Consider the following 25,126-nt stretch of genomic DNA (forward strand, 5'->3'; position numbering starts at 1 on the left):
ACCTAGGTATACAATATTTTGTTAATACAAATCAAATCAGGTACTTTACTTGGAGTAACAAGACAATGATTTTTTAAGATAGAAATACTTGAAGATAGGAATAATATGAGACACAGTATGTTAGAATGAAAGTATTTTCATAGTAAAAGTGAAACATGCATATGCCTTCAGATCTTTGATCCCAAAGATCCAGACAGATCCTACAGGTCTCTTAAGATCCTTATATTTTCAAGTGTCAATAGTCCTATCTCCCTGTATCTTTATACTACCTATTTTTCTATCTCTGTATATTTCTATATCTCCTGTATTTGTGATAAAAATAAATTTGATGGAAACAAGGGACCTGCAGCGATTGGTACGTCATCCAGTTCTTTCAGACAAGGGTGATAGCCTCGAGGACAGGATTGAAGCGGGTGGTTTCCGGCTGGAACAACCAGAAGAGGCGGAGAACAAAACGTGGGAGGGCTCTGATAAGTTGAGCAGTTTGACTCCGCCTCCGCGCGCTTCCACCCGCTCCGAATCACTCGCTGGCTCGCTCGGAACGCTCTCAATCAGTTTCAATCTCGCCTGGCTCTCTTCTCTCGACGCGTGTTCCTGGCGCACGCTCCATCGCGTTCGGTTCACCTCTACGGTTGCACGCGAGTACGCGACGAATCGTATCCGTGGATTACCAGTGATAAGATCGACGTCCTTACTCGTGGAGTGCTACCAAGGTAATCTTCAGTGGTATCCTCGTTAACTGGACATTCTTTCTCTTGGTGACTTTAACTTAACTTAGTGATTTCATTTGCTTCAATTTGGAAAACTTCCTGAGGTACATAGTAAGTGTGGTTTGCAATAAAAGGCGTGAGAGACATCTTTACATCTTTGTGTGACCCTGGTGTAGCGTACTAGGTCCTTATCACTACTCTTTTTAATTTCAAGTACTTTTGAGCTATGACCTCTTAAAGAGCACTTTGCGCAATGCTTTTTTATACGCTGTTGGAACCGAAGATGTTAAACTGCATATATCTCTTCTTGCATTTTGTAGATGTAGTTCTATCTTTCACTTCTTAATCCCTTGGAATTAATTTTGTAGACAAGTGCTCACCTACATTTTATGGTGAAGAGAATCTCCATGGTTTGTTTCAAAAAAGATTCTAAAATAAACAGAATGAACATTAATATTTTAAGATAATTCTAAGTATCAGTTTAACTGAATAACTTTAACAGTATACAGTATTACCTTTAATTTTCCACTTTTTGTTATTACTATTCATATTTAAATTCCTCTGTCTCTCTGCAAATTCCAAAATGGCCTCTGAAATGCAGACAAAGGAAATAAATAAATTTTCTAATTCAATGCTTATTTCTATTAACATGATTATGGTAAAACGAAATCATACTTCTTATAAATCTTGAAAGGATTCCGACCGTCGGCTGTCGTCGACATTCTACGTCGCCATACACCGAACGAAGTTCCCGTTGATTGTTGATCTAACATCATTTATACGCGTCACAATAAACATTTCACGAGTACAAAACTTATGAATGAGATAGTTTACTATCGCGTGGCAGCAGGAGGATAAAAGGCTTCCGTGATTTTCTGTAATATTTAAATATCTAAAAGCCTCAACACGAGAAAGTTTGTAAACTTTGTTTCGTGTTCGTACGAGATTTCTATGAACGTGACACCGGTGTTTACTAAACAACCAGATAAATGTTTCTTCCTTCTGTCAGTGAAGATAAGAGGTTCTCCTAATTACGTTGAAAGAGTTGCCACGCTCTTGTTCGCCAGGTTGTAAATCGATGTCGGACTTGACAGATCTACCTAAACTTAAATTAATTCATATCGCTCGCTTGATTATCAAATTCGCTCATTAGCCTTAATCAGCGTTTCTTTTACAAATTAAATTAAATTAACAGCCATTATGATTTTTGCAGATCTGGAATATTTAGGGATTCCCAGTGTCGTATTAAAATATGAGTAATGTGTTTATCAGGGGAGTTTTATCATTACAATTCGAGGTCGACTGAAGATTAATATTTCTTTAAAATTTGGAAACTTGAGGAACCATTAGCTACTGGTTCCAAGTTTAATTCCATTCCGATTCAGAAGCTACAAAATCTAATAAAGTAACAGATCTGCAAGATCACAGGACAGCCGAGTACGATATTCGGCGAATAGGTTTAACTAGTGATAAACTAACATCAACAGCTTCTAATGTACACGGACTAAAATAGCCGTATTTGACGGGTCGCGTACACCCTCTTATTGTCAGAATTTACGACATGTTCTTTCGAGGATCCTCTGTCGGCTGCCGCCGGAAGTCTCAACGACTCCCTCGGGATAAGGTCCCTTTTCCTTCGTGCTTTGCTAAGTGTTCAGCTGTTGCTCGCTCATCAACCATCCCTCCGGAGTAGCTGGTAGTCAAACTTCTTGTCGCTCGGTTTTCAATAAAATGTTGTTGCCTCCAGAAAGGATAGCTTCCTTCCAAAGATCCATTTGTAAGCTTTAGAATCTGAAACATTTACAAATGATTTAGCAAAATTGTTGAAAACCTTATGAAGGTAATTACAAACAGAACGCTGGATCTGTTGGGTCAGATGATTGCTTTCAGTGTGGATTACTTGTGGATACAGTTGATGGGTTATCAAGTCATTACCAGCTATTTTGGTACGGATATCAAGTCGTTGCTTAATTTAGAGCTTCAAGTTCACTCCAGCGATATCTTTTCTTTTGGTATAATACAAATTCTTGTTACTGCTATTGTAGATCAGATAACCACGTAATTACTCTGTTTATCAAATTACTAATTATCTTGTTTAAAATATGATGTTTTTTTGTACAACATTATTTAATAATATTCCATATGTTGTCTAAATCAATTAGAGATACAATTAGTGGCGCGATTACATTCTTCTTCCTCAATCGGCTCACAAAATACCACGTCTTCTGTTACAGATCGCATTGACTTCTAAGGATCCATCGTTGTGCTCCTTTGTGCGACAAACGCGTTATCATGAAGATGTAACAGAGGTGCATTCTGCAGTGTGATCAGTGACTAAATATTTAACAGCCTCTGTAAGTGTCAGTGAACGTCGCAAACACTGTTACAAACTTGGACAGACGCTCTGAGACAGTCAGCAGTGGAAGGTCTGCCCACCTATTGGGAGGACCTAGCCGTGCAACGTCGTGTAAATGCAGCTACGTCGGCCAACGTCTTTATGAATTACGCAGACCTGGAGAGGACCAGGATGGTTTCGCACGTTATTCCAGTCGCTGGGGTAAGTTTTCACGATGTACAAATACATCTGTTAGTGTTCTCCAGTCTTGTAATCTGCATTAGCTCGATACAAGAAGTTTTTCCAGAAATTTTCTCGTTTTCAAGTCGCGTACGTTTGTCGAAACGATACAAGTCGAACGACCTGCGTCATATACGCTTATCGTCGCAGAGGGAAGAAAAAAAGAGAAAAGTGGAGGTCGTGACCTCGAAAATTTCGCAACTAGCCGATCTGCGTCTTCGCCAAGTATTCTTGCCCGACGTTCTCGTTTCCATTTACAAGTAATCGATGGTAGCGCACGTCCACGACGTTGATAAGGGCTATTGCAGCATTGTTCGATGAATGAACGTTGGGCGATTCAGCGACGGCTCATCGATTGGATGCGCGGTTTTGATTTACAAAAGGTGTTCGAAGAAGATCGATAGTCTTGCGACGTTCGTTATTCAGGCCACTCGAGCAATGTACCTCGTGTGATCGTTTAAATTAAGTATCGAAGCGATTATTACTCTGGGGCAGACACGCGAACTAGTTATTCAAAATAAACTCGACTGATAGTTAAAGAAAAAGCAGAGTCTTTATCGAGCTGGTGATAAGAGTCGCCTCTCACGTTGTCGACCTACGCTGATCTTTCGTCTTCCATAGCCTTGTTTCCACTCCTGAACAAGTACTCGATGGAGGGAGGTACTCGAGAAATATTCAAGTATCTCGTTATACTTCAACGCTCTTCAAGTGTTTATTTAATTTTGTGTTGGGTCTTGATTTATGGTGCCCATTGCTCTTTCCACCTTCTAGTTTTTACAGGATCTTGACCTATTAGTATACTTATTTAAGTGTCATGTAGTGATGGGTAGATATAGATGTAGTATAGTGAGGTACTCGAGGAATATTCAAGTATCTTGTTATATCTCAACACTCTTAAAGTGTTTATTTAATGAAGTGTTACGTTGGGTCTTGATTTATGGCAGCCATTGCCCTTTCCACCTTCTAGTTTTTACAGGATCTTGGCCCATTAGTATACTTATTTAAGTGTCATGTAGTGATGGGTAGATATAGATATAGTATAGTGAGGTACTCGAGGAATATTCAAGTATCTTGTTATATCTCAACACTCTTAAAGTGTTTATTTAATGAAGTGTTACGTTGGGTCTTGATTTATGGCAGCCATTGCTCTTTCCACCTTCTAGTTTTTACAGGATCTTGGCCCATTAGTATACTTATTTAAGTGTCATGTAGTGATGGATAGAAGAGCTTCTTGGAATCTTCATTATCCTGAAATGAAGAAGCTAAATTATCTTGAAACGAGCATCTCATTACATACATTACTTTTCATTCCTTGCAGTACTATATATACATTAATCCACAAGTCTAAGTGGGCTAAAATCACCTTCTTTGAAGAATCCCTCTCCCCTGCGGACACGTTTAAAGCGTCTACCAAGAGGCGACATAGTGGAAGGCTTAATTTAATGGCTGTCTAACGAATTAACGAGGTGGCCACGTGTTGCGATTACTTGCCTGGACGAATCTCCGGAGGACGTTTCTCAGTGTCAGCCTGTTGATGCACTTCTGCGGTAGCGACGACGGTGTCTGTATATCTTGTCGCGGCTTGAAACCTCGTCCTGACAGATCGAGCGCCACCGTTGTGAGCCCTTAGACAAGCCAAACATGTAAACCCAATCGGTTTTAATCCCTGGGTCAACGACACTTGTTCTCTGGTCAGATTTCGAAAAAAGTTCTTCAAGGTGCAACCATCAACGGTATCACTGGCTTGATTGCCTCATATTCGAAGCCGTAAACTCACGGTTTACAACTGTTCGGGTTCTAGTTGTTTTACGAATTTTCGTCAAGTACACGTAGGCGGTTAAATGCAAACTAGGCGTCGTAAAGCCGGATCGCAAATTAACGATCAAGCAGGATCGTAAGTTTCGCTTGGCATAATACGATGTCACAACACCGGGTCGGTGTTTGTAAGCTTCCGGCGACGGCACTTCAAACATCGCCAGCCACGAGCCAGAAGACTCCTGGCCCCGTCGTTCATGTTGCCTCCTCTTCTGGTTCGTTCACCTTTCACCACCGGCCCTGTTGTTCATCTTCCTGTCGTTCTCGTGCTCGTTGATCATAGTACCTCCCTAAAAACATTACAAACGAAATTGTTACGGGTCTCAATTAAATTCTATTAATTATTGACATGATCAGTGAAGTCATTTTTTATTAAATATTTTGAGCCTCATAACCTATAATAAATATATTATAATTGTTTTACTTAATTGGTTAACTGGAATTATTGTAATAATGTAATGAATGTGGATTGTTGGATCTAATTAGAATAATCGTAGTCATACTTCTTGTAATTCCTAAGTCTCATACATCTAAACCTCATCCACAAGTCTCAAGAATATCTCTCTTCAATTTAACAAGCACCTAGAAAATGGAAATTACATAGTAGTCAATAGTGAATAAGTAAATATACAGATAAGCAATAATCAGTTACATTGAATGTTCCAGGAGCTCCAACAAGGCAATGGCAGCTTGGGTGTCACAGGACTGGGCATGCAGGAGTCCTCCCATTCTCTAAAGATCAAACAGGAGCCATTTCAGGTGTCACCGCCATCGCCTCTCCCGTCTCTGCATCAAGGTAGGTGCCCTACACAGAGACATTCATCATTTACAATAAAAAGCGAGCTTCTAAAAACGTTATCGATGACGTTCAACCCGTTTGACGTCATCAGGATACAACGGGAACCGTTCCTTCGTGTTCACGTTAGCTAAAGACCACGTTCTAATAATACAAAACGCCGGTCGAGTGTCGCGTGACTCTGCCGCGAGGAATGGGGAGGAAAGAGATGAAAAGATGGGTCGAGCGAGGAGGGAAGTTGGCGAAGAAAAAACGAAATAGTTGAACAATGAAAGAAAATCATGATCGAGAGAGAGAGCACGAGATGATATACCGCTGGAGGCTGCGCCCTGATCTTTCCTCGCGCCTCTCTCTCGATTATGTTCCTCCAGAAGCTGTCAGTGGCTCGTCTTCAACAGCCTCGACGCGGCGGTACAAATATCTTGATGATTTAGCTTCGATGACTGCAGAGAGCAATGCACCTTTCATGATTTATCAGCCACTATCGCCCAATTGTTTTTGCGCTCGCTGAATATACGCGGTTGATTGTATCATGTTGCTGATGGATACGTCCAGTTATAAGCTGGTCGTTAACGCAAACCATATCCATTAATTATCCAGCGGGAGAGACAGAGACGGGAGACCGCTTGTTTATGGGAGCATAATAAATCCATCCAAAAACTGAACGATCATTCCTGTTGAATTAAAGCATGCATTATAGTATCGTTAACGCGTTATAGGCACTTTATGATTTAATTAGTCGAATTTACCGTTTGTGCATTCTATTTTGATCGAAAGGTTCTCTTAAGAACAACTTTTGAACATTAACATCGTTATGGGGATTCTTTTACCAGCATAAGACTCCCGGAGAATATTTCTCTGATCCGTAACGGAACCTGAAGATGTCGAAAGAGGTCCGACACAGGATCGAAGGCTACGATAAACGTTGATAAAGGGAAGCGGTTGCGTGCACGGTTTCGCGTTACCAGATTTGTCTGATTCGCTAATCGCTAGATAAACAGAAACCGTTGGACACGATTAATCCTCAGCGCACCACCGTTGAAATCCAAGAAGCTCACCGTCGTCGATATCTCCGGTATAAAAGGCTGATCATAAAGGTGCCGTAAAAATCCTAGTCATCTCTAATTCCTTAAGATAAACCTTCGCTTAAGGATCCTCCGAGGCGGTCAGGAATTTTTGCAGAAGCAACAAGAACCGCCTCGTCGCTTTTCGTGTTTTCGAAATCGAGAGAGCTGTTCAGAGTGCTCTCACCAGCGAGAGTTATGGTCGCTAATCCGGGAATGTTGGCTGCTCCACCAGCCGAGAGCTGATATATCGGCCAACGACAGCGTTTTCGTGAATCCCTCCGTCGCTTCTACTCCTCTCTGGAAAAATTTTCAATCGTATGACACGTGGGAACATCTGTTTGACTTCCTTACATTCAATTTGCCCTATCTAGTTAAATTTCTTAAACATTTTGATTCCCTTTATGCGAGATTGATGATGTGGTTACTGCTTCAGGGGAAAAACGTAGGGGAAAGTATCACACCACTCGTGTTATTTGTCTGTGATGTCTGGGGACTACAAGGGTGTCCCATCCTAGGTAAATGTCCTACAGCAATACTTTAAGTAGTCTAATAACACTAAGACTTACTACTTTAACCTAAGACAAATAACACTAGAATCCTCCCCTAAGTTTCCTCACAACTGAAAGAGCACCGACTATAAATACTTATTCTTCTCGTGTATTACCGATAGATTCTTACATTCGTCTTGATTCGTGTTCCACATTCCCGTATTACGTTTAACAATCGCATTCGCGTGCAAATTTATCGACACAATAAAGAATGTCCGATAAGCCTGAGCACGGCTTAGTCGACGCGTTTAATTGTGCAGCCCTGATTACTATGGACTGCTATTTAACTTCGTTTAAACCGTGCAAGGAGCATCGTTCCGCATTTGTATGATCAAGGGGTTAATAAGTTGTAAACACCTTGCAATCTTTTGGCGAATCGATGGCGCCTGGTTTTCAGCAACGATAACGCGACCCTGTTTGTTTATCCAGAAACCAGGCCATATGTAATATCTTCGCGCTTGCGTTAAAATAGATCTTGTAGTAAACAAGGGCACGGCTTTCGTCTAATCGTTGCTGATAAAGGAGTCGCGAATCCGCTTATCAATCTCGTTCGCACTCCAGTTGTATTATATATTAGATTCAATTTGATAAAATCTCGTAATCCGCATTATAGTAAACTTGATCGATCTGCGTCAACCTGTGTCACGAGTTGATTCCTTGAGCCACTTCCCCGAGCATCCAAGAATTGCACGCAGTTTGTACTCGATTTTCTTATCGTCTAAGTTCCGCTTCCTTGACTCTGTAACGATAAGATGATCAGAATGACGGTCGTTCAATCGCGAAACGCGAAGGAAGGAGATTCCTGATAAATCTGCGACGACGAACCAAAAGGCGGGAACACGGTCGGGCCCCTCGAATTATCTGGTTAAGTAATCCTTATTGCTGTTTTTGGTCAAACCTGCTACATGATTAGTTCCTTTGCAAAACACCGAGTATTCGTTATAGTAAACACAACTCTTCTTTCTTTGATAACGTATCATCCGTCCTGAAAGAGGTAAATGGTTGAAACGTGATATTTAGGAGCTGAAGAAAGTAGATTTTTGACGAGTTGCAATTCTATATATACTTCCGGTGTACAAGTACGAGAGAAGGACGCTGGAAAACGTTGCGACGACGACGTTGACGAGGTCGAGATACCAGGCGACGATTGGCTCACGCGGAAGATACCATGAGATGAGCTATCGTCGCGCAGATGACCCTCTGCCCTCTGATTCGAGCTTCTGTTTTATCCTCGTACCTTCCTCACCCCTTACTCTTCTTATCTTAAAGCTGATACGCGGTGTACGTTGCGTTTTTGATTCGGCGCTTTGTTTCTTTGGAGGTGAAATTCAATTTCTGGTTGCGTTGGGATTCACTGGTGCTGTGTGAAGCTTAATTACCCTGGCAATGTGTTATTTTTCAAGACTTAAATCCTGAAGATCCACATCTGTAGGGTGACTCTGTAAAAACAAATCACTTGTAAGAATCATACAGTCATTTCAAATTTGAGAGTTAATTGCTACAAACAAGAGAGACTACTTAATTATAATTTTTACATCAGGTGTTTATTATTTTAACTGAATTATGATCATGCATTTGATCCTGAAGTTACTTTATCGTTACGTTAATGGCCCCATCGTTATAGACACGTTTTCAAGCTAATAGGGAGGCACGTGCTCCTGTTTTCTGAATGGAGAGGTTCCCTCAAAAGCTACCCTTGATTAGCTGGTCAGAGATGGGTCATTAGACATTACACGTGTCCTGACGCCCCTCGATGTTTGTTCCAACTTATAATCGATGTAGATATACAATATGGAGTCATGAATTCCTTGATTGACCCTCATCACTTGACCTTATTATTAAATCAATGCTATTTAAAAATTAAGCAAGTGTTCAGTGACATAAAACCTAGGTTGTAAAACTTAGTGTACCAATAATTATTGTAAATGACTATCTGTCCTACCCCCAACGAATTATTCCCTCCATCGCCTGCATAGGTCGACAAAAAACTGTTTTGAAAACGGGGACACCGTGCTGCGACCTCGAATTGTCATAACATTGATCACGGGTGCCTTGCGCACACAAATATGTCAACTATAACGGTGCACCTAGTGAAGTTTTTAGACTAACCTCTAAATAATGATACATTGTTTTGTCATCAGCAGAAAATAACAAACTAAGGATTAAAAACTTCGTTTTATCTCCGTATATCAAACTGAAAGATTTTCTTGGCGAGTATAAAAATATGAAGGTGCGTTGACTAGAACAAAGTCGATCTTCGAAGGTCGTTGTCTCGGTGGTCATTGTCGTCGGAAATCGTGGCATTCGCATTCGTGAAATGCTACGAGTTCCACGAGGAATCGGCATCTGGCGTCGATAAGCGAAATACAATACGTCGTGACATCACTGCGGATCTCCCTCTCATTGTCCACCGCTTTTTCTATCGCTTTCTCGTTGCTCTTTGACCAGGTCGCAAGTTTTGTCATCGAAGCGAAATGACTCGTTCCAGAAAGCTCCCGTCTCTTTACAAATTCTTCGTTGTAACTGCGGGGTGTTACGTTAAATTAGAACGAGAGATTAAGTACATGATTACAAGCTCGATTTAACTATTACCAATTTATCAGGTCGAGAAGAAAGAAACGTAAAGGATTAATTAGAGATCCATGACCTTATTAACGCAGCTCGATTTCCAAGAACGGTGAACTCATTTTGTGAATCTGCGAACTCGGTGAAACGTCGGCAGAACCCCGACCGATAAACGCTGGAATCGTTACAGCAATACCTCGACGAAGGCCAATTTTCGCAATCCTAGTTACGTCACGACTTTCCGTGATAGCTGAACGTTGCATTTTTTCCATTGTCCATTGCAAAACCTCTTCTTGGCCACCAATATTTCCTAACAATTATAAAAAGATTGCAACCTTTAACCCTCGTAAACATAGCTACCTGTTTCCACATTTTTATCAATAATTTTGCAAATCTCTCTCTGATTATTAATACCATAGATTTTTCTTTGACTTTTCCATAAGAGCAATGTTTTCCAATGACGATCGTTTGTCATGTTTGAATAGAAACAAGGGATCTCGTGTCGAGAGCAGATGTGGACTCGTAGGTGTCGCGTAGCAAAGGATCTCCAGTTGCAGTCAGGTGTGTTGGCGAACCGTTTGAAGTTATCGCGATCTCGTTGCTTGCTTGTGCACCTTGGATTTGCGTACGTGTACAACACGCTGCGTGTAGACTCTTCTACAGGTATCGCTGGACGATTGAGAACGCGTGATCTGTCAAGGATTATTATTGATCAGAAGATAATAGTACAATTATGATTAAGTATCAACGATACCTTCATTTACCTTGTCACTTTACCATGAAGTTAATAAGTGTCACCCATAGCCTCATACACCCATCTGTACCTTCACAGTGGTGAAAGCACCCCGCTAGGAAATAGAGTATCATGTCGTCACAATATGTACCGGTGTCTCAAATGATGAGGCAGTACCTGAAAATCATTTACCATGAAGTTAATAAATTGACACCCATAGCCTTATACATATAAAATTATTTCCACTTGTACCTTCACAGTGGTGAAAGCACCCCGCTGGGAAATAGAATGTCATGCCGTTACAATATGTACCGGTGTCTCAAATGATGAGGCAGTAGCTGAAAATCATTTACCATGAAGCTAATAAATTGGCACCCATAACCTCATACGTATAAAATTATTTTCACCTCACAGTAGTGAAGCACCTAACTAGGAAACAATATGTCATCGCATGTACCGGTGTCTCAAATGATGTAGCAGCTGAAAATCATGTACCCTGAAGCGCAGAGGGTATCATGTTTGGCAGAATTATCCCCATTGCCGATAGCTCTGATAACAGCCATCGAACATTGAGCATCGAAAAATGGTAGAATGCTTTTATGGCTCTATTCTTGAAACTGGCCCAAGGATTTTTCTGAAAAACCATGCTTCACTGTTTTCCTTTTGTTCCAAGCTTCGCTCTTCGCGGGTTCTCTGTTTCTCTCTGTTGTCGGAGTGCAGCGTGCTCAACTTATCGGTGTCTAGTTACCGCCAGTTCCAGTTACACGTGCCGCAGGGCACCGATGAATATTCGACGCCATGCACGTACGCACTCGTTCCTCACGTCTCCGTATTTTTCGCAAATTTTCTTCCTCCAAAGTCTCAGACATGTTTCCACTGAAAAATCAGAGAGTAGAATAGCACCTGAAAGAGTCAACAGACATGAGTAACGTGTAGATGAGTTTAATCGATTTTTAATATTCGAGTTATCTGCATGCAGTTTGAGGTCAGTCGCTTCAGACAATCGTTCGATCCTGAATCACGATTTCTTCAAACAGCTTATCATTCCACGGTCTCGAGTGTCGCGGGACGAATTCCTTTCAAAGACGCAATTGTTTTACAGCGACAAGATTTCTTGGAAGTTTTCTTCGTGTACCTGCTCGCAAATCGATCGAACCATTGTCCAATTTCCTGGAGCCGTCTCCGATTAAAGTTCTGCCTCTTTATCTTGCCATCCGGTCATTCATTACTAACTTGTATGATCAAGAGGTTCAACCCCTTACAAAAAGGTTCATACTTCTCAAATATTCTAATGTCTCAGAGTCCCAAAGTTTGAAAACTCCGGAATTCTAAACTATGAACGCGAAATCCCTTGAATTTCAGTGAGCAGCTTCGTGTCAGAGATGCAGAACGGTTGCTTAGGCGCCACGTCGAAGGAACTGGACTCCTCCATAGGTCGGACTCTAGCGTCCCACCACTCCTTGAGCCACCATCATTCTCACCATAGCTTGCACAGCCCAAATTCTGTGGTGTCGATGCACTCGACAGGCTCTACTCATCATCATTTAGACGAGAAAGGGTCATCTCCCAGCGGAGTTCTCCACAGCACCACAAACAGCAACCCGTCGACGCCGTCGGCGCCGTCCACGCCTACCACAGCCGCGGACGGGTCTGGCAGTGCCTCCGGAACCGGAAACGGAAGCGCCAGTAACAATGATTCGGCTAGCAAGAAACCTCCGTTCAGCTACGTCGCGCTGATCGCCATGGCGATTCAACACAGCGCTCAGAAGAGGGCTACGCTGAGCGAAATTTATGCGTTCATCACTGCTAGGTTTCCGTACTTTCAGAAGAACAAGAAGGGCTGGCAGAACTCCATCAGGCACAATCTGTCGCTGAACGAATGCTTCGTGAAGGTGCCACGCGACGGAGGTGGCGAGAGAAAAGGAAACTTCTGGACCCTTGGTTAGTACCCTGAAATGTTTGTCAGATATGTAACAATTTGCGAGGCTGGTAAACACGCGGACGTTTGTAGATCCCCAATACGCGGACATGTTCGAAAACGGTAACTATAGAAGGCGCAGACGCATGAAGCGGCCTTATAGGAACGCACCGTACCATAAAACGTTATTCGGCGATCCTTTTTCTCCCACGCACGTTCATTTGGGTCCCAGAAACTTGTTTGGCCATTCACCACCGTCCTATGCTCCGTCCACCTACACCAGATACGACACCAGGTACGACCAGTTATCCCAAAGCTGGAATCTTCACTTTGCAGTTTATTCTTTTGACTAGAACAACCTTTTAACTCGCCTTCGATTCCAGTGCTTGGAGTCTTCAGCAATCACAGCTCTCCTACAGTCACTGTCAGTCAGTAAGTTTGCCCAGTATCCGCTTTGTCGCAGCAAGGCTTTATTCTTTTGCAATCAGCTCTCGATTGAATTTTAGGAAGATCGTTTAAGTAACATCGTTTGTTGCAGCTCCAACCGCAACTGCAGCCGATGCAGTCGATGCAGATCCCAACGATGAACGGGTACAGCCAACTGGGCACCTCGTTAAGTGAGTCTCTGCTTTAACCCGCGGTTACTTTGCCCCGTGCTCTCGAGAAATGCTCGACGACCAGGCAAAGCGTTTCAAGGCAATTACTTGGATGTTCCAGGTGGGACGGCGAGTTCTCCTGGCTCTATGGGAAGCAGCTCCTTTGGCAGCAGCTTCGCCAGGAGACACGACGCCGCCATGACGCCGGAGACGGTGCCTACCCGATGCTATTGGCCTGAAAGTAATTACAGCGTTTAGAAATCATGCAAATATAAAGACTAGTCTTAGAATAATCTTCACGTTGTGGCTACCTTGTCCGCGTTACTACCAGCCCACTGTCGTCCCTGCTTCCACGATTCCTATGACGAGGCTCCCAATCCTACAGTACAGATTGTTACCTGACTGTTAATCAGAACCTCGTCTCATCTGTAGAAACCAAGTGACCGAATATCGAACAATTGTTTGTCACAGTGGTGAACGTGAAGGAGGAACCGGGAAGCGTGACGGTGTCAAGCACCAGCGTAGGTGGAGTAGTTCCATCCGGAATGATGGGGTCCACAACTCCGACAGGAGTATCAACCACCGGTTTCTCGCCTATGGAGTTCCAGTCTCGATCCAAGTGTTTCATGTGAATCAATTCCTCGTCCAGGTTGTTGAATCTCGTCAGAGTCCCAAGGGATAGTCTTGCTGGTCCTTCACGAAGCGGTAAGCAAGAATTTGAAGGTCGAGAACAGGGCAGTGTCCACGGAACTTTGTGCTACGAGACCGCTGATGGAGCTGGTGAACGGTCGAAGCTGTCTCAGAGGTCTCCCGCTGACGGACAGCTACGTTCACGTGTGTTTTCGAGCGCTACACAGTATTCGATATTTAAGCGAGATAAGGGACAAGTCCATGACCCGCGAGTCGGTCTCTTCTGAAGGGTCCACTCGCGAGATCTCCATAGATAACGTCTAATTTAAGTTGTCGCAGGAAGACGTGTCGGACGATAGACACGCTCTTCTTTTATACATATATATATAACAGACAAATATACCTAGATTCATAGTGATTTAACCTGTATCTGAACGTGTAGATCGCATATCGAAATAGAAATCTGTCTGGACGATTCGTTGTATGTACATAATGTAATTGCCTAAGTGTACCCATAGCTTTCTGATCACTATCGTCTCCTCGCTTTAAGGACTCTGGGCATGTGGCAGCTTCTGTAATTATATGGAAAAAACTGAAATAAATCTCTATTATTTAACGCTTATCGAAGGGAGATGTTATTTACCTTTCACAAATGGGTTGGAAGTATAATTAGACTTGAAGATTAATTCTTGAGTTTCAAATTAAATCCGTGCAACGAGCGTTTCCCTAAAATTCAAAGCTATACTCTAATATTATATTTCGAATATAACAGTTGAATTAAAAGAGGAAAGAACCATTACTACCAGTTGAACCGGTGATTCAGGAGAGCCTCTGGCTGAGAATATCCGGTGAAAAAGAACGATAGGAGAGAAGCAAAGGGAAAAGTAGCCAATGGCCAGCAATGGCGATGTTTATGAAAACGATAATGTTTTACAAACACGGTCCGCTCGAGCGAGCTTTAATATTCCCCGTAAAAGAGAGGTTCGCCGTGCACCGCGTCAACACCGTACGTGCATCAGCGCAGGAATAGCACGTGCACTTTATTTTTCGTCTGGAAATCGATCGCGCGAGCACGTCCCTTCTAACGTTTAGGCTTGAAATAAATCTTGCGTGGTCGATGGGTCTGGAAAAGAACGGGCTGGTATGAATGGAATGGACAGAAATTAATATGGATTCTTTTAATCATTTTTAACTTGCAAACTTCCTTATCCACTTTTTATTGCATATACTTCTTCTAACTTATATTTATTCTTCATGTATTGTTTCAAAGATTGACGGGCCGGTATGAATGGAATGGACAGAAATTAATATGGATTCTTTTAATCATTTTTAACTTGCAAACTTCCTTATCCACTTTTTATTGCATATACTTCTTCTAACTTATATTTATTCTTCATGTATTGTTTCAAAGATTGACGGGCCGGTATGAATGAGATGGACAGAAATTAATATGGATTCTTTTAATCATTTTTAACTTGCAAACTTCCTTATCCACTTTTTATTGCATATACTTCTTCTAACTCATAATTATTTTGTTTCAAAGATTTATCTAAAACAGAACGTATAATAAATCATAAAGAATTTATCATCATAGACAATTAAGACAAATTGGAGTACCTTACACTCTCCACAGATCTTTTCATTCTGTGTTGTAGAAACACAGCCATGTTTTAGCAACAAGATTCTCTGTAGCTGGGAGGGTCTAGCAACATCCTTGCACTCTCATTGGTTGTCATAGGCAGGTAAAAATATTGACTTCCTCTGGAAGATGAGCGTAGGGATAGACAGCGGGCCTTGAGATACCATTGGTCGCATGGGACAGGTAAGTCTGTATTTATGGAGCAAGAAGGGAGTAGTCGACTCCTATAGGACGATTACCGACCTTCCTTTTTTGACCCTACTCTATATTATATACTGACTTCAAAAGATTATATTGTAGTATTGATCTTTCAACATTAGTGCAATTTAATTTTTCATAATAGTTTTGAATATTCAAGTTTATAAAAAAATGAAACCGATGCCTAAGATTCTCAACAGCGATTATCGAATCTCTCCGGTTTGTTTTGCGCGACGGTGGAGGCTACACCAAACATAAACGTCAGATACTGTTCGTTTTACTTGAACAGTTTCGATAAGCAAACACAGACGTTAATCATCGGGACCGACCACAGCCTGGAACGAATCCACCGAAAGTCAGGTAAATTATTCGGTGTTTCCTCGTGGCTCGAGTTACAAAGATGTAGGTGCAATATTTTACAACGAAACGTGACCCTATTGTTTCTACTCTCATTGTCAGAATTTGGAAAATTATATCGCGGTTCAACGTCCACGTACATTAAATCATTGTTTATAAAAGACTTTCCTAGCTATGAAGTCAAATAAAAAGGTTGACGGAGAATTCCTTCGGTTCCGTCGCGACGAGATTCACACGCACGTGCATCGTCGTGGCGTGTAAATAGAGGGCGGAGGTGACATATAGCGACAGCCAGAGCAAGCGTGTCGACCATTTAGGCGACTATTAGCAGCTTCACAGTCTCTGCCATACATGTGCGTTGGTACGTCTCGTTTAGTACATTACTTGATCCTTCCACGCCTTTCCTGATACGCATAATCCATTCACTAACATCCATACAGAACATTCCTGAGCATTCTTCAGCTATAGGAACTTGAGGTCAGGAAGTAAAGCACTGGAAATAAAGGAAAGCAAGTACTACTTTTTTAAAAAATGAAATAGAGACAATTAAGAAAACTAAAATAAAGTGAATACCTCACACTTTTTTTTCAAATGTCTTCATTTTATTATTGCTTCATGTTATCATCATGCTTCAGCATAGAGTCCATATATTTAATACTAGATATAATATTTTTGTGCTCTTATTAGTTGTTCAAAGTAAAATATTATCAAAAGAATATTGATCAAAAACATTGATTAAAAGTAAATGAAAGATTGTATAGGAGTTTCTTTTTCTATGAGAGGCCGGTTAAATCTTATTGGAACGATTTTTTCTTATCTATATTTGGCTCCACCTTAAGAATTACTCGGCTCGTTTACCCGGTCGTTAGAGTGGATTTAACTGGACGAAACGAGGGAGAGTGTGTCAGATATCGTTCGACCGAGTTCTGGTAATCCTCGCGTGGAACGGACGGCAATAAATTGTCGGAGACGCCGCGTCGGAAAAGAGAATCAGTGTTACGCAGTCCATTTACTTCTCGAGGCGTCACCTAAAATCAGTTAATTATATTCTAACTCCCTATCATCCTACCTCACTGAATTAATAACTAATTTTACTAGTGTACTTAATCATTAAGCATAAAAAAGGTAACAGCTGTAACTTGTAAATTTTAGCAAACGTTTGTACTGCTTCAAATTTATGGTAGTAAATTTTCTGCTCTTATTCTGCAAATTCAAATAATTGCACTTGTCTTAACAGCGTGTGAACATTAAAAATAAAGCTTGAACTTATAAATATTAAAATATATTACTTCAAGAAAGTAACGAAACAAGTGTAACAGAACAGAAGTTCATGGTAACATTTATTTTCTAAAATTGATATTAATAATTAGCGCATATTTTAAAAGAGTATCTAATCATTAAAAATAAAGTTGAAAACAGCTGTTTCTTGTAAATCTCTCAAATGTTTACGCACTGCTTAAAACAACCAAAGCAATAAATCAAGTATGTAGTAATAAACCTATTCTCTGATTTTACATTTGAAATCTTGAGGCAGCTACTTTTTCTGCTTCTACATATTTACAGAATGTGTTGCAGTAAGTTTAATTTCTTTTTCTAATCGAAATAGCAAAGATAGGGCCACACATGAACGCGAAAATTGTAAAGTATTCGCGGCGGTTGGCCACCAAGAGCAAAAGAAAGAGCGCGTGGCTTTTACAAAGAGCATAACGACGCGGACAATTTGTAGCAGAGTGTCAACGAAGCCGTTTCTATTTTCGAGACGATGCGCGCTGCTATCTTTTCGCCTGTGTATTCCCTCGTCGCCTGCTCGTCTTTCTCTGTCTCCACCTACTCCTCTTTCGTCTTTTTTCAGCCTCCACACCGGTGCACCGATTTCTACGTAAATTTACACGCAATTAATCCATCCACGTGGTCGTCTCTTGTTATCATGACACGCGATTCTTCAATCTGTTCTGAATGATGTAAAAAAGAAGAGACAATTCCAGGCAGATAAATATAAACTTGCGAGAGGCAGGAACATTCTGACAAGAAAAGGTCACACGGTAGCGAAGATCATGTTTGATATTCAATCCAACATGTTTGTAAACCAATGAAATATCTTTGTAAATAATAGTTCAGGAAAATTAGGCAAAACTGTGACCTATTCTTTTTGCGAACATCTGTGCGACTTATGAACAATGCATAGACACGTTAAACTTTGTAGGTTTTAAAGCTTCTTCAGGCATTGACAACGTTGATACTCAGGATCTGCAAACAGGGCAGTATTTTAGAAGAATAAGCAGAATTAAAGTACCACTGAACAGCTACGAGTAGTGTGTATATTAATAATATAGATGCAATACGATAGTGCGTACCGTGTTCGAGCACATGTGCTTGGAAACCAATGGGCACGTACCGAACGTCTTAACGGTACGTCCTTCTGTTTCTGAGGTGCCTCACGACACGTACGCGTGCATGAAAATCGACGACTATTCGGGTTTCAAGGAACCAGAGTGCAACGTGTTCCGCGGCTTATTAAGCGTTCGGATTATTTTCGGCTCTTCCGGAGGAAAGGATCTCCTGTTCGATACGTAGAAAAATTGTGGACGAGGTTACATCAGCTTATCAATAAAATACTAAACTCCCTCGTACGTAGTTTATTTTTATTCGGACTAGGTCCTTATATAAACAATCAACCTATATCTTTAGAAAGTCAAATAAAAATTAGACTGTAAAATAAAATGGTGCAAATTAATTTGTTATTCTATCTTGTTAATAATGAGATTATCAGTATACAAAGTAATGCGATCATTGAAAATGATTGAAAATATTGACAGAAAAAAGTAACATATAAAAGAAGGTACCTGAAAAGCAGGATGGTGGTTCAGGAAGGTATAATACAGACTAAAGCCTATTTGATTATTCCTTTATATTAACAATATATTTAATCTTCGGTACACGGGTAAAATCCACGTGCACAGGATGTACTGTATCTGTGATCGTATGCGTTGATAAAAACACTCGCGCACAAAAATGTCCTTCAACGTTTTCTTAATACTTGATTCTAAACGACTTCTGGTCGACACACGGGGAATGACTGACGGAAGGAGAATGGAAATTGCACGTACAACGTACAAGCTGATGCCTTCCAATCGAACGGCTAATCCTCTTCAAGAAGGTCGTCGTCGAGACTTACACCCTGAAACACAAAATGTACTGTTAACTTTTGTTTCAATACTTCATATATTTTTACTAATTCTATCAACATGTTAATGCACAATGTAACAACTATTACATTAGTCTTTGATTTATAAAAGCAAACATGCACATTAATCTCACATTCCTATATTCACGGATCTCTAGATTCCAATACGCCTAGAACATAGTATTGCTAGAACTCAATATACCTTACGATTAGTCAATTTTTATCTAGAAAGTGTAATACAATAGATAAATGAAGGAAAGGCTATACCAAGTGGGATACAGAGGGTTCCGTGCACAAATGTTATGGCAATAAGGCTGTAAAGAAAATGAACCGTGACTGGCGTGAAGTCAACAAACCTTAAGCTTCCGAATCCCCTCTACAAACATTAGTTTTACAGCCTAAAGCTTTTTCTTATTAATTTCATAGTCATTTCTATGACAGACATCACTACAGCTTCCTTCAACTTGTATAGACAATATCCCTTTTTATCTTTTTTGATTTTCCTGGTTTAACAAAGCAGTGTTTCATCTTTTTCTGTTCTATTTAATGACCACTTCGTTTTGCTCGACAGGACGTGTTCACACACAACAGTCAAGATCGATATAAAGCCGTACACACACGCGTGAGGCACGTGTGTGTGCGTTACGCTCGGCTTCAGACTGTTTTGGTAATGTAATACCCGGCTAGAATTACGCGACCGTATTTAAGGGTATTAAGGCATCGTCTAGTTGCACCCTGCTCATTCGCCTTCCTCCCTTCTTCTCTTTCTCTTCCTCTTGACCTCGATTCACCTATCGTTTTACTTATATACTTACGATTTTGTTATTCCGATTGATATTTGATCGTGTCTGTCTCGAAACGATCGACGGAATTGTTAGGTTATAAAATGAATTGACATCACATGTTCACACGTCACAGACTTACTTTCAGTTTCAGAAGTACTTATGTCAGGCAGCATGCATAAGGTTGCATGGAAAAAAAGGCAAAAATGAGGCACGAAATTCACACAAAACGAGAGAGTACAAACGAAAAAGTATTCGAAGGAATGGACGACGGGCTTACTGTAGTATCTATGGTTTCGTCAATTTCGAAATCGAGGTCCAAATCGTCTTCGTCCACGGTGAGCGGCCTGGAGTTGCTGCTAGGCTTTGCAGCTTTTTCAGGAACGCTTGATTTTTCAGCGGATGGTGGAATTACTTTACTAATATCCAGATCTTGTAACCTATTCGTCAAACCTTCGGTCGATGGCACTTCGAATTCACCGTTGGTAGTTGTGCCTGGTTTATACGTGAATTGATTCGCTTCTTCTGCAGCTAACATTTCCTCGAACGGTTTTCGGTCAACATTGGACTATAACAAAATAAATATATCATTATTAAAACATCACTTTCTTGTCAACCATATATAACCGTTAATACGATAGATCGAATACGAATAAATTCAAATTTCGATTGATCGAACGATCGATAAATTCCAATAGCGAACTATCGAGAAATAAAACAATTCGATGTGTCGAATGGTGCGAAATTCAAACAGAATAATATGAATGTGCTCTTACTTGCACGTTTGGGAACGCAGAGGCAGGAATTTTCTGTTTGCTTTGTTCTCTAAGAAATTGTTCGACTTTCAACGATTCCCTGTAGCCAGGGAACAGATTTTCGTACTGTTCAGGATCGGCCAAGCTTTGTCCAGCCTTCTCGCTCACCGTGGATAACTTTTCTTTCCACAGTTTGACGATCGATGAAATTTTACTTGGTGCATATGTTCTGGCGAAGAACGCAGCTTCAGGAATTCTATCCGTTTTTATAAGAATGTCTAAACATTTATCCACATCTCCGAGAATGAAGTACGACAAGAAAGAAATGTTGTTCTTGCCGGTTTCGTTGGCATCCGCACCGAGTTTCTGAATCATATTTGCGTTACCGGTGCTGGTTGCGAGCAGTAGAAGTCCTCCGAAGTCTTGTGCTTGATGCAAACATTCTTGTGCCAAGCACAATTTACCCTTTTGAGTGGCAAGTGACGCTAATTGTCGCCATTTTTGTTGACTGTTGGCTTCTTTAGCGAGCGAGTGCGCTGTAACGAGATCTCCTAACGCCAGAGCCAGTTCAAACCTGTGTTCCGGGTCTGTGGAAACTGCTAACGCTTGTTCTTTGAAACCCTGAAATATTTACGCTTTAAATAATAATCTTCTTAAACCTCCTACAAACGATATTGTTCAAAAATACAAACCTGTTTTTCTAAAAAGTGTGCAACCCGTGTTCGATGTTCCTTTGGAACTGTAGGCAGTACTCTGTCCGCTGTTTCGAAATCTTTTCGCATAACGGCTGTTTGATATTCCAGTACAGAAAGTAATAACGAATATGACACGACTGATAATTCTTTATCGCATAAGTACAATCTATTGTCCCTAGGAACATATCCAAGAAGATACATCGGTCTATCCAAATGTGAGACAGTCACAACTTCTCCACCGACGAAGTAGTTTACCCGGTTGACGCTGTTCGTGTAAATGAAACAGTCACCCACCCAGAGACCAGTTTTCACAACCTCGCTCATTTCTGCAACCATCTAAAATGCGTCGCACGTTGTAGAAAATTTCTTTTCTCGTTATTGCACTTGAAGATGCAAATGACCTACCTCGAAAGCCTCTTCAATGTCTTCTGAATTTTCAGGAGCATACACGACAGCATCAGAATGATACTTTAAAATGAAATATTGATCGGACGTGGCTAATGTTACCAAAGAAGCGTTCTCGGCCCAGTAAACATGAGTAGGTTGAATGTCTATACGGCGAACCAATTTTAATGTATCCCAATCGAAGAAAGATAGGCCAGATCCAGATGAAACGCCCAATAAAAATCCACCAAAGATACCTATACAATAAAACAATATAAATAAACGATGTACATATATGTTATGTATTGAATAATCATCATTATAATTACCATCAGCGCCAAATTCGGGTTTAAAGCTCTTCTTCTCTTTGAAGTTCTTAAAAACTTTTACAGTAGTGTTACTTTCTCTGACAGCATACTGACTTGAATCAGCAGCCCATACAAATTCTGATGCCTGTCCGAATGCTTTGTTTCTTAGTGCCATGGAGGTGTAAATAATATATTCTCCATCTCCACAAACCACCAAAAATCTCCCATTTGGATTGTGCTGAATAGTCTGTGGATAAATTTCACAGGCACCCATGTCTTTCACTGCCAATGGGAGTCTTTCTCCATCTTGTGCTTCTTCTCCTAGGGCTTTTAAGTTTACTTGCTGTATTTCGCTGTGTTTTGCCCACACAATTTTGCCACCCAAAGAATCCATAGAAACAGCAGGCTCTTCTCTTCCAACTTTTACCATAACACTGCCCTCATCATAACCAATTGCTACATTGTTTGAACCTCGCATACAGGCAATTGTCCACACTCTCTCAAAACCATAGTTCAGAGATGATTCTAGTCTGTATGTTCCTGCATGCCATATTCTTACAGTACCATCCTCAGAACCAGTAAGTATAATAGGTAATTCTGGATGGAAGCAAACTGCTGAAATATTCTGCGTGTGTCCTTCCAAAGTCTGTACACAAGTCTTATTCTGATAATCCCATATTTTAACATATTTGTCGTCTGCTCCTGATATTAAATATGGTTTGTCACCACCATGATAGTAGTCAACGCAATTAGCACCCTTTTCATGGCCTTCCAGTGTGAAATTGGCAGTAGAAGATCCAAGTTGCCATACTTTTACAGTTCTGTCCAATGAAGCGCTAGCAAATGTATTATTATCCTTTGGATTAAACACAATTTGCATAACATAATGAGTATGACCTTCAAATACTTGCTGCCCTATCCAGGCCTTTTCCCAGTTCCATAATTTAATTAACATATCATCTAAATAGACAAAGACATTAATTAAAGTACAAAAATATTATTAAACAATAGATAAACAGGTTAACACATACCACTACTAGTTAATATAAATGGCTGTGTTGGGTGCACAGCAATACATCTGACATAATCACTGTGTGCTTCAAAAGCGTGCACCCTCTCCAAAGTATTGTAATTAAATACTCTTATATGCATGTCATCGGAACCAGTGACAACCCAATTTTTACGTGGCACAAATTTGGCTGTACGAACTGGCAAGTCGCACACTTCAAACGTTTTAACCAACATCTGAGTTTCATGATTCCAAATATTAACATTCCCTTGGTACAACGAACAGAGCATCCATGGTTCAGTTGGGTGAAGATCAACGCTCTTCACTCTGTCTGACCTTGCGGTCAGCTTCCGCTTGATATCTAACCTGAGTGGCTATAATAAAAAAATAAAAATGTAAGTTTATATCCTTAGAACAAGATGCATAATGTTCAATCATCATGGCAGAAAGTAAAATTAGATTCACTAATCTGTTACCATTTCATATATTCAATTTTATTGAGATTCGAAACGAGGTTCATAACTGAATGAAATATGCAATGACTTTATTGAATGCTTGATATACACGCTGAAAATGATGGTAAGATATTCTGATGAAAAACTGGAGGAAAAAATGACATGCCGTGGGGAAATCATTGTTGTTTAATATAGGGGAGTGGATATTTTGACGTGTCAAAGAAGTAAGCACGGCTGTAGTGTCAATAAGCAAGTGTCTACAGGTGTTTACCGGTGACATAAAATTTACATATCGTTTCCTTTATTTTAAAAATACCTACCATTATTTCCTATAGAATGTATATTCACAGTGTACAAGAATTCTTAAGCTTAACGATGTAGACACTAACAGATCCGAATCTCCTGCCATCAAGTTAGGACGTGGCCGATGCTCGTAGCGAAAATGGCGTCCGCCTGCATCAGATGCTCATTGCTGAAATACCGATAAAATAAATATTATCCGACGTATCTCTTGCTCTCACTGTTACAATCGTGATTACTGTGATTCGAGTCTATAATAATTTCAATGGCAGAAATTCAGAAATGTATATATATGTGAAGCACGTTTAATGCGTTCTGATGATATAGATGGTAGGAGTGTGTTAGCTTTTGTTGGCAATAAAAGTTTTATCTGCTGTCGATAACAGTAACCAATGGATAAGTAATTATTATTATCGACATTATACTAGGTCTCTTTGATTGAGGCGCTCCGCGCCTAACCTAACAATGTTGAGCGAGCGAATAAATTTCACGCTAAAGTAAAAATAGTCAACCGTGTCATCCGGTTGAATTGGTTGAGTGGTGCAAGAAAAAAACGTGGGCAAAAAATTTGAAAAGTCAAGTACATAAGCGCGAGCAAATTCAATTTTGCATTAAAGTCTACGGGGATATGGTATACACGAGGTCATTTTGAATAATTAATTACACGTTTTGTGGATATATTTTGTGCACTTTTATGATTGAAGAATGGTCAGTAATGCATTACTTACATGCTTCGATCATAAAAGTTCATAAATAATGTTCGAGTAATGAGTAATTAATTATTTTGGGTCAGCCTTGCGATACGTACATGAGCCGCCTATGTCAATTCTACTGCGCATGCAAAGTGCAAAGTTTCGGCACTTTGACGACGTAGTATGGTTCCTGAGGCATTTAGAAACAAATTTCTATTAGGGTTGGATGCGTTTTGATGCCTAATAAAGCCAGAAAATCAATTTTTGTCGAATTCGGGCGAAAACGGTACAGGTGGCGCCATCTAGCGGCGAGCGGCGGAACTACGAAAAACTAAAATCTCGATTTTCTCGAAAACTAGGGACTTTTCCGAAATTCTGAGATATACAAATTGTTCCTTATCGCCTACGGAATCGA

At 40.6% G+C, this 25,126-nt stretch overlaps 2 protein-coding genes across 2 annotated transcripts; one reads left to right on the forward strand and one right to left on the reverse strand.

The window, feature by feature from the left end:
- The first annotated feature begins 353 nt into the window (after nt 1–353).
- LOC100874733 (uncharacterized) lies at nt 354–14,575 on the forward strand. Its single transcript, XM_076541743.1, is given in 9 exon segments — nt 354–713; nt 2,945–3,267; nt 5,767–5,896; nt 12,172–12,750; nt 12,821–13,022; nt 13,111–13,159; nt 13,266–13,354; nt 13,356–13,564; nt 13,795–14,575. Coding segments are annotated over 8 exon segments (1,479 nt in total). The 5' UTR covers nt 354–713; nt 2,945–3,207; the 3' UTR covers nt 13,956–14,575.
- A 4,465-nt stretch (nt 14,576–19,040) lies between these two features.
- beta'COP (coatomer subunit beta') lies at nt 19,041–24,318 on the reverse strand. The gene is made up of 8 exons (XM_003702434.3): nt 24,040–24,318; nt 23,287–23,638; nt 22,277–23,215; nt 21,969–22,204; nt 21,561–21,899; nt 20,890–21,489; nt 20,394–20,681; nt 19,041–19,325 (listed from the first exon to the last, which is right to left on the reverse strand). The coding sequence occupies exons 1-8, from the start codon at nt 24,040–24,042 to the stop codon at nt 19,287–19,289; spliced, it is 2,796 nt and encodes a 931-aa protein (XP_003702482.2). The 5' UTR covers nt 24,043–24,318; the 3' UTR covers nt 19,041–19,286.
- Between the last annotated feature and the right edge of the window lie 808 nt (nt 24,319–25,126).

This window comes from Megachile rotundata, chromosome 16 (genome assembly GCF_050947335.1).
Source record: "Megachile rotundata isolate GNS110a chromosome 16, iyMegRotu1, whole genome shotgun sequence".
Classification (NCBI taxonomy): Eukaryota; Metazoa; Arthropoda; class Insecta; order Hymenoptera; family Megachilidae; genus Megachile; species Megachile rotundata.